This window comes from Rhizophagus irregularis, chromosome 14, assembly GCF_026210795.1.
Source record: "Rhizophagus irregularis chromosome 14, complete sequence".
In the NCBI taxonomy this organism is placed as follows: Eukaryota; Fungi; Glomeromycota; class Glomeromycetes; order Glomerales; family Glomeraceae; genus Rhizophagus; species Rhizophagus irregularis.
Window position 1 is genome coordinate 612,390 of NC_089442.1, and position 15,654 is coordinate 628,043.

At 27.2% G+C, this 15,654-nt stretch overlaps 2 protein-coding genes across 2 annotated transcripts; both read left to right on the plus strand.

Moving 5' to 3' along the window:
• Positions 1-1,950: 1,950 nt before the first annotated feature.
• Positions 1,951-2,488, plus strand: OCT59_005842 (uncharacterized protein; the record flags this gene model as incomplete). Its single annotated transcript, XM_066140874.1, has 3 exons — positions 1,951-2,000; positions 2,071-2,168; positions 2,265-2,488. The coding sequence occupies 3 exons, from the start codon at positions 1,951-1,953 to the stop codon at positions 2,486-2,488; spliced, it is 372 nt and encodes a 123-aa protein (XP_065997719.1).
• Positions 2,489-8,256: 5,768 nt separating this feature from the next.
• OCT59_005843 (uncharacterized protein) lies at positions 8,257-9,802 on the plus strand (the record flags this gene model as incomplete). The annotated part of the gene is made up of 4 exons (XM_066140875.1): positions 8,257-8,727; positions 8,806-9,517; positions 9,594-9,698; positions 9,783-9,802. 4 exons carry the CDS (start codon positions 8,257-8,259, stop codon positions 9,800-9,802), a joined length of 1,308 nt encoding a protein of 435 aa, XP_065997720.1.
• Between the last annotated feature and the right edge of the window lie 5,852 nt (positions 9,803-15,654).

The following is a 15,654-nucleotide window of genomic DNA, read 5'->3' on the forward strand; positions in this document are numbered from 1 at the left end:
AATAACTTGAACATTTATTTATATAAGTGATTCTGGATTAAGTAAACAAGTAGATAAACTAACGATGTTTATGGAGTATTTCCTTATATTGTTCCGGGAGTATTATGTTAGTATTGGACGCCATAATGGTTGAAAGGTTGTAACCGTATGTCGATAAAGTTGTAAATTTACACCTCGTTGTAATTGGTGTAATGTCCGAGATGAGTGTAATGTCTGATGAATACTAATCGTAAATTAGAATTATTAGATACTTTTAAGAATAAGTTCTAAGTATAGAAGTGAGGTGATATTCACAATTTTTCGAAAAATTAATAATAGGACCCGCTTACATTTATGCCTAACTTACAACAAAAACTTAATTCCGGCTGGAAATTAAGCTTTTTATCTGGGCAATTGTGAGACACATATTACCTGTGATGTCAATCACAAATTAATTACTGATCACGCTTATTTGAAATACAACCACGGCATAATTTCGTATTACAACTTTAATATGGCATTTTCGTAATTTTGAGCAGTAATCCGAAACTAGGGTTGCAACCCAGGTTTTAATCTGAAATGCCGTAATTATTACTTACGGCGACCAACATTATATTGCGTGGTAGACCATATACAAAAGCTGCAGGCATATATTCCTTCGGTATTATTATATGGGAAATGACTACTAGAATTCCTGCTTTTAATAGTATGCCTCATGATTTTGATCTTTCCTTGGCTATCTGTAGAAGATCTAGATCAGATATCATTGAAACTTCGAAGATTTTTGATGATACAGATATTCAAAAAGTATATGAAGACACAGAAACTGAATACATAGAATTAATGAAAAAATGTGGGACTCTAATCCTGGTAAAAGACCGAAAGCTGAAGAATTATATGAAAATTTTCGTAAATGGTTTGGAATATTCCTAGTTGTAAATTAATATCATACCAAGTAAATATTAAATCATTTTATTTTATTTTATTTTATTTTTATTATACTCAAAGAGAGCAGTACATAATATTAAATCATTTTAAGAATAATATGTTTTCTTTTTTCTATTATAGAAAATGAGATCTTTATTAAAAACATTCATATCTTGTTATGCAAGTAGAAAATTGATTATGCTGAAAAGATAAATGAAATTTTAGTTCAAGAAGGACTAATAATTATAAATAATGATAATATGAACAATAGTTAAGGTAATTATTTTCTACAATTTTTTTTTATTTTTTTTATTTTTTTTTGTTTTTCAGCCTTTTCTTTTCCCCTTACTATCAAAAATAAATTTTATTTTTAAAATATATATATGTAGGATTTTTAATTAAGATACATGTAAGTGAAAATTATTATTCGAAGATATTAAATATTATTTTAATTTTATTAATTTTGTTGACTAAATGTTGATGAGAGATAACTAATTCTAAATTTCATCTATTTATTCGTGTATCACAATTAAACATTTACATATAAATTTATGCAATTAACCTTTTTTATGGCTATAGAAAAAACCGATCGGTAATCAAGTAGATTAAGTTTGTAATCACTTTCATTTTGTGCAGTTCCTCGTGAATTTCGGGACAAGGAAATCCATGTTATGCATTCAATTGTTGAACTAATAATAGAAAACATGTAAGCACCCGCCAGCAGAACTTAATTTTTGTAAACCTTTCATGGGAACTGTAATAATAATGTTGTAACACAACGGGCTCGTAAAATTTACTTTAATAAGAGAATTTTTTTTGCCGAAGGCTGATGTAATAAAAAAAAAGCTGAACACATGCATAATAGACGATAAATGGATAAATGAGTTAAACTCAGAGATGTGAAAGTTTTAATCTCATTCAAATAATTGGCATATAATAAAAGAAAACTCGACCACGATCAAACTTATTTTATTTTTTATTTCAATGGAGATACCCAATTTTTACTTATCTTCATCCTTTTCGTTTATCGTTATTATTTCTATAATGCCTCTTACGTTCTTTATTTGGCTATTATATCAATGTTACTTATTTAGGTATGATTTCATTTAACCAAAAAAAAACTGATATCATGCTTAATATAACATCGTATCATATTCTTTACAGTAATATTCAGAAGCGGAATTCATCACTGCTCATTATTGAATGGGGGGATGAGGATATACTTCTCCAAAGGAATATTCAGAGAACTACCGTAATAGCTTGTATGTCTAAGATGTTTGTAACAATAATCCTAACAATTGTCCTTTAAAAAAAGTTTTCTAATATTTTTTTTTTTTTCACTTTCCCTTTTTAATCAGTTATTCGTGAATTTCCGGGTTATTCTCAACTTGTTCAAAACCAGTCAGACTCTATTTTCTATTTTATCGACACTCCTAGTACTCAAGCATCCTGTATAGTTGATAATATTGTGTTAGCGCTAAAAAGGAAATATCACCAAGTAAATATGGTTTCATTTGGTAGGGTATACATTTCCAAAGAGGAAAATCTCTTTAGAGCTAATGAAATTTTAAATGTTTTCTAAGAAGAATTAAAGTAGAATTGGTTAAATTATTTTTTTTATTTATTTTTTTTTTAAAAAAATTCATAATTTAGTACAATCCATATTTTATTTTATTTTTTAATATTTTGATAAAATCCAATAGAATACTAACCGTTTCTTAACAGTTGTTTCATTTTTAATTGCGATTTGTTCTTGCAAACACAAAACGAGATATGAGAGAATCAAAAAAGTTTGGGAATCGAATAATCACAAATTTCGACCATTTTTTAAAATGGCAATATTTTTTTCGATCGTTCAATTTATCAACTTTATAAAGAAAATATATTTAATTTATAGCCGAGATTTTCAAAAGCTTCAATAAAAATTATGATTTGATAAAAAATTGATGCAAATATTTATTTATATATAAGATTATTTATTTTAATATAAACATGTTAAAATAAAGAAATCATCAAATTTAAATTCAAATCATCCCACTTCTTTACTAAATAATATATAGGTAATTTTGTTTATCTACCCGCCTCAATTTGGTTCCTCTAAATAAATCTCTACCACTTATTCAAAGTATATTATATCTATTATTGTGATCTAATCGTTAATATATTGTAAATTACTAACTATTTAACCCATTTTAAATATTTTTTTTTCCTAGTTGAAACGCTAAAAAAATTGTACTTCCAAAATCAAAATGTTATATTATTTTGAGTTCATTATATACTATCCCCATTAATCAATCTACAAAGAATTCTATCTTTAAACTTATTTACCAATCACTAGTTCGTTAGTTCAAAATATCTTTCCATATGGTATCCATCCATGACAGTTTTGATTATAAAAGATGAAAACTCTGTTCAAAAAGGATGAAATAACATAAAGGCTTTCAGATCATGGAATTATAAGAATATAAGCTATATGTAAAAAATAAGAGAAGTTAAATAAAAATGATATTGAATGAGTTAAATGATACAATCTCTTAAGAAAAAAATTAGCATCATGAAATAAACATCTTACTTATGCTCATATAGATGACTCTATTGAACTAAAATGATTCAGCCAACATCTGCTCTCCTCATCCAACCTATTCGTTAGCAGGAACGGGTCTCAGTTTAAATCAAATAGATCCGACTGACAAATCGGATGACGGATCCATCCTCGGATGAGGCGAACGATGATAATTTGATAAATAATAATATTTTACGATTAAGATCATAATAATCTGTTTCATCCGATCAAATTTAAGGTGTAAATATTAAGTATACCAGCTCTATGATCAAGAAATATTTTAATTAGCAACCCACTTTTTGTATACCTTCGTTATCATATTCCTTTTAATACATTCATTCAAACTTACCGTTCTATGACTATTTCTTAGATCTATTCCAAATATTGCAACGATAAAGCCCACATACAGTATATAAATTTCTATAAATCACGTTGATTATTTTTTCCTGATGCAGGGCGTAATTCTCTGCCGTTAAATTAGATATAGTTGCCACAAAAGAGGGACCATGGTGTACAGTATACCTGACATTAAATTTAAAACTTTAATTCTCAAATCGGGAATAGTAAAACGGATTGCCCACTCATTTGTCCAAATATTAAATATTTTTATTTTAAATATCGCATGAACAATAGAACAACAGTAAAATATATTTTGAATTTCTTAAGGACATACAGTATCAGACTTTTGAAGTCGCCTACAGTATCATGTTAATGAATATATTAAATATAAATTAAAAAAAAATTAAGAATAACAACCGGAAAAATAAAAAAAAAGGATCATATAATAAATCTAATTGACCATTACAAACCCTGATAAAAATACTGGAACAGTCGTTTCTGTTTTCCTCACCGAAATACGTATCGTAGAATTCTTTTACTTATCTAATAATATTTTATTCAACTCTTTTTTAAAAATTAGGAGAATCTACGATTGTACAGTCAACTCTCTCTAAGTGCACGTATTATATATTTTTTCTCTAAATGCACCCTCTTACTCAGTCTCAAGTATATTATTTCTAAATGCACACACTCTCTAAATGCACGTTTTTTCAAATTTTCATTATGGTCCAAGGGGGGTGCACTTAGAGATAGTTGTATCTAAGACTTTTTTAAAAAAAATCAGAATTTGAAGAGTTCAAAAATAGAAAATAGATATCATTTAAAGAATATATGAATTTTCGTTGATTTGAATCTTTAAACCTTTTTAGTCATTTATAAATGTATCGTGGCGAAAAAAAAGATTAAATTGATCTAGAATGTAACACAAAATCAATAAAATCGGAAGATCTTTTTTTTTTTTTTTTTGAAGTAAATATCAAAAAAAACGTTAATCGTTCTTCATTTTATCAATTCATATTAAGAGTATCACAATGATAAAAAATAGTTCAAATAGCAATTTTCAATTTCTGCAATATTATTATACCGAAGAAACGCCTTAAACACAAAAAGGTATTCATATCCAATATGTCTTCTTCTATAACGCTTCCAGATTCGATGTCATTTTCTCATTTCTTTATTTCGAGAACTTTTACTCAATTTATCCAATAGTCATGGATACTGTACATATGGAAAAGTATTCCCAAACATCTAGTACTTAAAGAAAATCAATACGAGAATTGAAAACATATTCAACATCATCAGCGTAATCAGATGTATAGATATCAAAAAATAATGGTGATAAAAATACCCTTAATTCTACTAACATCCCATAGTATCGATCAGTAAACTGAAAGAATTCTGGTGGCGTATATTTTGGCGAGAAAAATGAGAAAGGTTGTGTCAATATTATCAAGGTTCGTAACGGTTAATGAAACTGATTACATTATTTTTCAATTTAAATTAACATGTTAGTAATTAACATAATACTGCAGGCGGCTTCAAAAAACTGGTACCGTATATCTCTCAGGAAATTAAAAGATAATCGTTGTTCCATTGCACAGGCAAGGATATTTAATATAAAATATTTAATATTTGAATTTTCCCGATTTTGAGAATTAAAAAAATTTTAATTTAATGTTTATTAGGTACACCTCGACTGAAATTTATTATAACCAGTTACATATTATAGTCCTTCTTTCGTGGCAACCAAATCTAATACGTTATCATTTGACGGTAGAGGTTTACGTCCTATATCAGGAAAAAATAATCAACGTGATATATGGTGCAATTATATAATTTATACAATGTGGCGGCTTTAAAGTTGCAATATTTGGGGTTAACTAGATCTAAGAAATAATTGTGGAACGGTAAGTTTGAATGAATGTATTAAAAAAAATATGATAATGGAGATAGTTGCTAATTAAAATATTTCTTGATCATAGAGCTGTTAGTATTTACACCTTAAAATTGATCGTATGATGATCTTAATCGTAAAATATTATCATTAATCAAATTATGATCATTCGCCATCCGATTTGTCAGATCGGATTTTCTACAAACCCAGGAAACTCCTTGAAATCAATCGACGTATTCTGGATCCGAGGAAGTGGTAAACATTACAAAAGATAACCATTCAATCAATAAACCCATAGATAGGTCTAGGAGAATGGAGGAAAACTTATCGTAGATGGGATACAAAGACTTCATTAAAGCCATCATTGAAAGTGATTGAAGTATATAGTAATGATATTAACGCAGTTTTGTGCGGAGAATCTTCGAAAGGATTTAGAAGTAAAACCATATAATAAGCGCGTCAATTCAATCAGTTTCGGGGATGGAAGAAATTCCAATTAAATAATAATTGGAATTATGGAAAAAAATAGCGGCTCGCGATAAAAGATGAGATTTCTGAGGAACTGGACTGGATTTCGACTTTTGAACCAACGCACCTAGAGTTCTAGAGTGGTCAAATGCAGAGTTTAATAACGTAGATTTAGTTTATTTTATTTAGGAACACTAATTTTTTATTTTTTGTAGGTAAAGTAGGGTTATGTCTATTTTACCGTGGAAAAGGGTATGGTCAAGTGGAGAATTTTTGTCTGGTATCGAATACGTTTCCGTGAACGGAAATTAACGTGACTTTACTTTTCTAGATAGAAGATTTATTAGATTTTAGTTTTCTTTATTTCAAGTGTTATAGTGTTTTTAGTAAAGTTTAGTTAGCCTATTAGATTAGATCTTTTTTGTTATAGGGTCATATCATATTTGTATGTATGCCTCTAAGTGTTTCTATTTGTAATTGTTAGTACTTTTAACTAGTTACTTTAATTAATGAAAAAATGCGTTACAAAAAAAGAAACATTTGTCAGACGGATCTATTTGATTTACCTGATGAGCAAGCTGCGTCCAGATCCCGCTAACGAATAGGTTGGATGAGGGGTAAGAACAAGATGTTGGCTGAATCTTCTTAGTTCAATGATTCATCTATATGAGAATGTAAGATGTTTATTTTATGATTTAAATTTTTTCTTAAAAATCATTTTTATTTATATAAATTCACTATAACTTATATTCCTATAATTTCATTATCTGGAAACCTTTATACTTTTTCATCCTTTTTGAATAGAGCTCTCAACTTTTATAATCACAACTGTGATACCATGGGTAGCACTTTGAACGAATGAACTAAAAGAGTTAAACAAGTGATTGGTTAGAATTCTAATGATTAATAGGGATAATAGGTAGTGAATTCAAATAATATAACATTTTGATTGTGAAAGTATAATTTTAGCGCTTCAACTAGGAAAAAAAATATATTTAATATAGGTTAAATAGTTAGTAATTTTATAATATATTAATAATTAGATCACAATAATATACCTTGGTGTTCAAGAAGTGATAGAGATTTATTTAAAGGAGCCAAAATGAGGCGGGTAGATAAGCAAAATTTCCTGTATTAATTAGTAAAAAGGTGTGGTGACTTGAATTTAAGTTAATGATTTCTTTTATTTTAACGTGATTTTATACGAAAATAAATAATTTATATATTTGCATTAATTTCTCTATTTATCAAATATCAACTTTTTTATTATTTACGTGGACTGTGTGAATTTAAAATAATAATTAAAGAATTCATGACACAAATTGCTTTGAATCTCTTGAAAATCTCGACTATAAATTAAATATATTTGTTTAAACATCATGAAATCTTTAGGTAGATCGGTCCATGCATTATTTCAACGTGGATCCACATCGAATTTTGTGGACCGAGGAAATATTTGAACTATTCAGATTTGTGGATTTCCATGTGGATTTTAAGTAGAAAAAATTTCCTGAAGAAGGAACTAAGATATTATACACTTCTTAAAAAAAAAAAGGATCGAATAGAAACCTTGCAGAGTTTTCTAAAATATTTTTTAAAAATAAAATAAAACATAGGTTATACTTAAAAATTAAATTATTATTAGTACCTTTTTTTTAAAAAAAAAAATTTTTCGTAATTAAGTCCGATTTTACTTCGATCCATCTTTTCGTTTAATTTTGCAGAATAATCAAAATAATGTTTTATTGGATTTTTTTTACAAAAAAAACAATTAAATTAGTTACACCTTAATTGTAATTCATTTAGACCGGAAACTACAGCCAAATGCATCAGCATCATTATTAAACTTATGTGCATCATTATTAAAAAATCTAACTGCATTTAGTTAAATTCGAATGTTAATGTTCTGCGTATAAAACAAGCTCATAAAATCGATTTGTGTTTTGTAAATTTCTTATGAAAATTTACGTGAATTTGTGTAAACTTACATAGGATTACACCAACATCGCAGAGCTACGAATTTTTACATCTAAGATAATTTCCGGTGAAATCATCATTACAAATACTGTAATTCCTTTCTTTGAACATGAGTGAATTTGATGAAATTATATTATGTTCTGATTGTAATCAACCTGAAACTGGGGTTAAATGGTGTCGAAGTTGCAATTCTAAGCGGTTTCGACAAGATTTCAGTAAATGGACTAGTGGAAATAATTTTGTAGATAAGTTTATACAAGACGCTCAATCAAAAGCAAGAAACCATTTGGAAGTTATAGAATGGATTCCATATAATCGTTTAAGGAATATACAATATCTTGCTAAAGGTGGATTTAGTATAATTTATAAGGCCGTTTTGTTAGATGGATTTATCAATAAATGGGATAAAGAAAATAAACAATGGGAGAGATATTATAATGAAATTAAGGATGAAGATTACGAAGATGCGAAAAAAGGTAACATTGAGTCACCTCTTAATGAAAATGAAAAACATGGATATAATATTGTATTAAAAAGAATAAATAATTCCTCAAATATCAATGATGATTTTTTAAATGAGGTAAATAATTTTATAAATAGATAGATTATTTTATTTATTAATAAATACAAATTAACATATTTATTTTCGTTGATTTAGTTGAAAAATTATTTGAATTTTGTACGTTCAACAGACAATAATAAACTTCTTTCGATTAAATTACATGGAATTACTCGAGTCCCAGAATCAGATTATATGATTGTAATGGAACATATGGAACTTGGTAGTTTAAAATCCAATTTAATGGTAAAAAGATGCAACCCAATTGATAAATATTATAATTTATACTTTATAGCACAATCACTTTCAAAATTACATAATTGTAATTTGATTCATGGTGATCTCCATAGTGGTAATTTACTTTTGTCAAATAATTTAATTGCTTATATAAGTGATTTTGGATTAAGTAAACCAGTAGATAAACCTACTAAGCCAAATGTAATTTATGGAGTACTCCCTTATATTGCTCCAGAAGTATTACGTGGTAGACCATATACAAAAGCTGCGGACATATATTCCTTCGGTATTATTATGTGGGAAATGACTTCTGGAATTCCTGCTTTTAATAAAATGCCTCATGATCTTGATCTTGCCTTAAAGATTTGTCAAGGATTACGACCAGAACTTGTTGAAGTTCCAAAGATTTTTGATGCTAAAAATGTTCAAAAAAAATATGAAGACACAGAAGCTGAATACATAGAATTGATGAAAAAATGTTGGGATTCTAATCCCGATAAAAGACCGAAAGCTGAAAAATTATATGAAAATTTTCGTAAATGGTTTGGAATTATTCCTAATACATCCATACCAGGTTAATATTAAAATCATTTTAAGAATAATATGTTTGTTAATTTGTTAATAATTTATTTTCTTTTTTTCTATTATAGAAAATGAAACTTTTATCGAAAATCATCCATCATCTTGTTATACGAGTAGAAAAATTGATTATGCTGAAAAGTTAAATGAAATTTTAGATCAAGAAGAAAATTTAGGTAATTATTTTCTACAATTTTTTTTTTTTGGTTTTTCTATCAAAAAATAAATTTTTACTTTAAAATGTATATATGTGTAGAAAGCTGTAGGATTTTCTAATTAAGATACACGGTAAGTAAGAATGTACTACTATTTCTAACCTTATTTTTATAAAATTTAAATAAAGAAAATTCTATCGAAAATTGTATATAGATCGACAAACATTGAATTGGTAAAGAAATCTATTTTAAGGAAATGTTTGGCTATTGAAGGTAATCATTCAAGTAGATAAAGTTTCAAAAGTCTTTGTAATTTTTTGCGCAGATCCTCGTGAATTTCGGACAAGAAAAATCTATTTCTTACATTATGCAGTGGACGAACTTTATTTTTGTAAATCAAGCCACTGGCGCTCAACGCCATAATATATTCGAAGTATATATTGCAGAATTAAATATTGCAATGTGGAATATAATTATTATATTGATAGAATCAGCTTAGCTAATCTACTAATAATATAGAATAATACTGTAAGTTAAAGTAACAAATAAAAAATACATACTTTTCTCTTTTTTTGCTTATTGAAATTAAAGATATAAAACAATACAATATCTTTCATTTTTATGTACTGATGCCCGATACCAGTCGGATTCTATTTTCCATTTTGTCGACATTCCTAATATTCAAGCATCCCATATTAACTGGCAATATTGTTTTAACGCTACAAAGGGCGTATTACCAAGAAAATATAGTTTCATATATAATAAATACATACCCGGGTTTGGATCAGGACGAGAACTTTTAAAGAATATAGTTGATTAAATTATTTACATAAAAAGAATTGCAAAAAGATTGTAGTAGATTTGCCTTTGAAATTGTGAGTTTTAATAATTCTCCTACGTGTTGTGTCGTTGTGATGCAAAAGCGCAATATTTCTTACGCCTTAAAGTTCTTTTTTCTAAAATTTAAAATATGTATGCAATATGTACAGTAAATTCCAATAAAAAGTTCTTATTTACAAATTCGATTTTATGAGGTTCTTAGAACTTGTTTATTAAAGTTTGAAAACATTCGAATTTTAACTAAGGTTTTTTTTTAATAATGATGCATCCATCATGCAAGTTTAATAATGATGCTGCGGTTTGGCTAAATGAATTACAATTACAACAATTACAAATAAGAGACCGGGTTAAACTCTATGCAGGCGTAAGACAGAATGAGAACTAACTTAAATTCTTTTGCAGAAATAAAACTTAATTTTTTAAGTCCGATTTTACTTTGATTCTTCTTTTCGTTTAATTTTGCAGAATAATCAATATAATAAGAAAATGATGTTAAGTTTTTTTTTCGTAATTAAGTATATATTTTATTAGGTCTAGCTACAGTATCTTCAAATTGTAAATTTATAACCTCCGAATAACCGGAAATTATTCAGATTATACTTACTGACAATCAAATTTGTAATATTTTTTTTTTCGATTTTTTTTTTTTAAAGAAATGTATAGACGAGCTTCGAAACATGAATTCCTCAATTATCATTTTAAAGAAATTATATTATTTGAATTTATATACTGTATAAGATTATTTTATTTTTTATATAAAATCACATTAAAATAAAAGAAATCATCAAATTTTAATTTAAGATACCACATCTTTTTACTAAATAATATAGGAAATTTTGCTTATCTACCCGCCTCATACATCACTTCTTTAATTCCTCTAATAAATCTCTACCACTTTTTGTACACCAAAGTATATTATATCTATTATGCTATCTAATCGTTAATATATTATAAATTGCTAACTATTTAACTCATTTTAAATATTTTTTTCCCCTAGTTGAAGCGCTAAAATTATACTTCCAAGATAAAAATGTGATATTTTGAATTCATTACATATTATCCCTATTAATCATTAAATCTACAAGGAAATTCTATCTTTAAACATATTTACCAATCACTTGTTTAAATCTTTTAGTTCATTTATTCAAAGTATTTTCCACTTGGTATCCATTCATGACATAGCGTGGAATTAAAAAATGTTTGGAGTAAATTAATAAAAAAATTATCGTGGTTTTCTTTCTACCTTGGTTAAAATGGGTTTCAGTTGCAAGGTCAGTTCAATTTTTATTTTTGTTGGCGAGTTGGAAAATCTGGCAGGAATTATAGGAATATAAGTTATATGTAAAAAATAAGAGAAGTTATATAAATAAAAATGATATTAAATGAGTTAAATGATTGAGTTAAATGATAGAATTTAAACAATTTTTTAAGAAAAAATTAGCATCATAAAATAAACATCTTACTTATGCTCATATAGATGAATCTATTAAACTAAGAAAGTTCAGCCAACATCTTGCTCTCACTCTTCATCCAACCTATTCGTTAGTGGGAACGGTCTCAGCTTGCTTGTCAGGTAAATCAAATAGATCCGATCTGAAAAATCGGACGACGGATTCGTCCTCGGATGAGGCGAATGATGATAATTTGAAAAATAATAATATTTTACGATTAAGATCATCATAATCCGTTTCATATCAATCTTAAGGTGTAAATATTAAGTATACCAGCTCTATGATCAATAAATATTTTAATTAGCAACTCACTTTTCGTATATCTCCATTATTATATTCTTTTTAATATACTCATTCAAGCTTACCGTTCTACGATTATTTCTTAGATCTATTCAACCCCAAATATTAGTCACCGCATTGTATAAATTGTTAATTACTCATATATCACGTTGATTTTTTTTCCTGATATAGGACGTAAACTCTACCGTCGTATTAGATTTGGTTGCCACGAAAGAGGGACAACAATATATAATAACTGATTATAATAAATTTCAGTCTAAGTGCACCTAATGAACATTAAATTGAAATTTTTTAATTCTCAAAATCGGAAAATTAATTATTAAATATATTATATTAAATATCCTTGCCTGTGTGGAATCAAGCCCACTTTGTGGAAAGACACTGGAGAGGACTGCAATGGAACAACGATGGAATATATTTTTAATTTCTTGAGAGATATACAGACCGCTTTTTGAAGCCGCCTGCAGTATTATGTTAATTAACATATTAATTATGAATTAAAAGATAATGTAATCAGTTTCATTAACCGTTACGAACCTTGATAAATATTGGCACGGTCGTTTTCATTTTTCTCACCAAAATATACGCCATCAGAATTCTTTCACTGATTGATACTATGGGATATTAACAAAGTAGAATTAAGGATATTTTTATCACCGTTATTTTTTGATATTTTCACGTCTGATTATGCTGATAATGTTGTTTGCAATTCTCTTATTGGTTTTCTTTATATTAGTACTAGATGTTTGAGAATACTTTTCCATATGCACAGCATTCATGTTTATTAGATTATATAGAATAAATTGAGTAAAAGCTCTCAAAATAAAGAAAAGGGAAAAGACGTCGAAACATAATATGATGGAAGCATTAGAGAAGGCATATTGGGTAATATGAATGTGTTTAGCGCGTTTCAAATTAAAAGCCAAAGCGAGAATAGCATTAATCGCGCTAAAAAAATAACTTTTTGATGGTTTGGTGATTTTGGTAATCACACAATGCTATTTTAACTATTTTTTAGCAATGATATCATTGTGTTACATTCTAGATCAATTAGGATATCGATCTCTTTTTCACGTTCATCACCACGTTCTCATAACCACATTACTGACAGGTTTTAAAGCTCAATTAGTTTATTGAAGGTATAATAGTAATGTACTCGTGGTGGTGTTGAAAATAAAATTAATACATTATTCTTTAAATGATATCTATTTTTCTATTTTTCAAATTCTGATTTTTTAAAAAAAGACAACTAAAAAGCCTTAAATACAATGTAGTCTCCTAATTTATTAAAGAGTCGAATAAAATATCCTCTTTGCGTTTATTTTTGCGCTGTTTAGATGTAAAATAATTCTGCGATATGTATTTCGGTGAAAAAACAAAAACGACTGTCAGTATTTTTATCAAGGTTTGTAATGGTTAATGAAATTTATTATATTATCTGTTTTCTTAATTTTTCTTAATTTATAATTATAAACATGATATTGTAGGCCTTCAAAAGGCTGATACTGTATATTCTTGAGAAACTCAAAGATATACTTTACTGTTGTTCCATTACTCAGACAGGGATATTTTAAAATAAAGTATTTAATATTTAAATTGTTTATTAGGTACACTTCGACCTGAAATTCCTTATAACTAGTTATACATCATGACCCCTCTTTTGCAGCAACTATATTTAATAATTTATCATTTGACGGTAGAAGTTTACGTCCTACATCAGGAAAAATAGTCAACGTGATTTATAGAAATTTATACGGCTTTGTAGTTGCAATAATTGGAATAAATCTATGAAATAATCGTAGAATGGTAAGTTTGAATGAATGTATTGAAAATAATATGTGGATTGCTAATTAAAATATTTCTTGATTATAGAGCTGGTATATTTGATAATGTACCTTAAAATTGATCGAATGAAGCGGATCATGTTATTTTAAAATTTTTTCAAATTATTACTATTCGTCTCATCTAAGGATGAATCCGTCATCCGATCCGTCATATCGGTTCTATTTGAGACCCGTTCTTGCTAACGAATAGGTTGAATGAGGAATGAGAGCAAGATGTTGGCTGTATCTTTCTAATTCAATATATCCATCTATATGTCATATTTGATGATCATGTATAACATAAGCATAAGTATGATGTTTGTTTTTATTCAAAAAATTTTCTTTCTTAAAAAACTATTTAAATATTATTATTTAACTCAATTTTTTTTTATAATATTTCTTATTTACACATACAACGTCCTTTTTGGATAGATTCCTCGACTTTTATGTGGAAAAATGCTTTGAACCAATGTACCAAAAGATTTGAAAAAGAGATTGTAAATAAATTTAAAGATAGAATCTTTCGTTGATTTGATGATCAATAGGGATAATAGGTAATTAATTCAAAATAATTCAAAATAAAAAAAATTTTTGATCTTGAATGTGAAATTTTATCGCTTCAATTAGGAAAAGTATTCAATGAGCCAAATGGTTAATGGTTTTGTAATATATTAATTTAATTTATCAATATTAAAGGAAAGACGATAAGAAAATAATAGATGTATGTATTTTACGTAAATTGATGTTCAAGGAGTGTTAGAAGAACCGGAGAAGCCTTAGGTGGTGATGTATAAGGTTGTTAGATGATGCATCATGAGCAAAAATTCCTGTATTATTTTAATAAAAGGTATGATAACTTGGATTTAAATACGAAATATTATTGCTTAGTTCATTTAGAATTTTCATTGATGTTAGTAAACTAAGTAACTTTCCTAAAAGATCCTAAAATATCACAAATACGCGGTAAGGGATAGGTGTCAGCTTTTGTCATATCAATACGTTCTTCCTTTATTTACAGTATACAATAAAGGAATAATCGTATATACAAATAATATTGCATCACCAAACTTTAATTTTAATAAAATATTTTTATTCACATGAAGAAATTTTTTGGGTATTTAAAATGATATTTGAAGAATTCATGTCATGATGCTAAATTAATTTAAAGATTTTTAAAGATCTTTTCTATAAACTTAATAATTATAAAAGTAAAAATTATTGCCGATGGTTGAAATTTATGATGGGAATATTAAGATATAATAATAGTCTGAACGATAAACGAGATACTTTCGTTTAATTATGAAGAATAGTAATAATGAATGATAGATTTTATTTTCTGTAAAATAATGTTTTAACAAATTTTTAAGTTAATCAGATTTTCTTACACAACTTTTTACGGTAATGTACGATCCGATTTGAAACCATCCGGATTGGATCCGGATGAAGATACGAATGATTCGTAATTTGCTATTCTGTATATAAATCCGGATCCATCCGTTTGATTAGTACTATTTTATAGTAACGGATCCATTCGGATGGTCCATTATTTACGGACCGGATTAA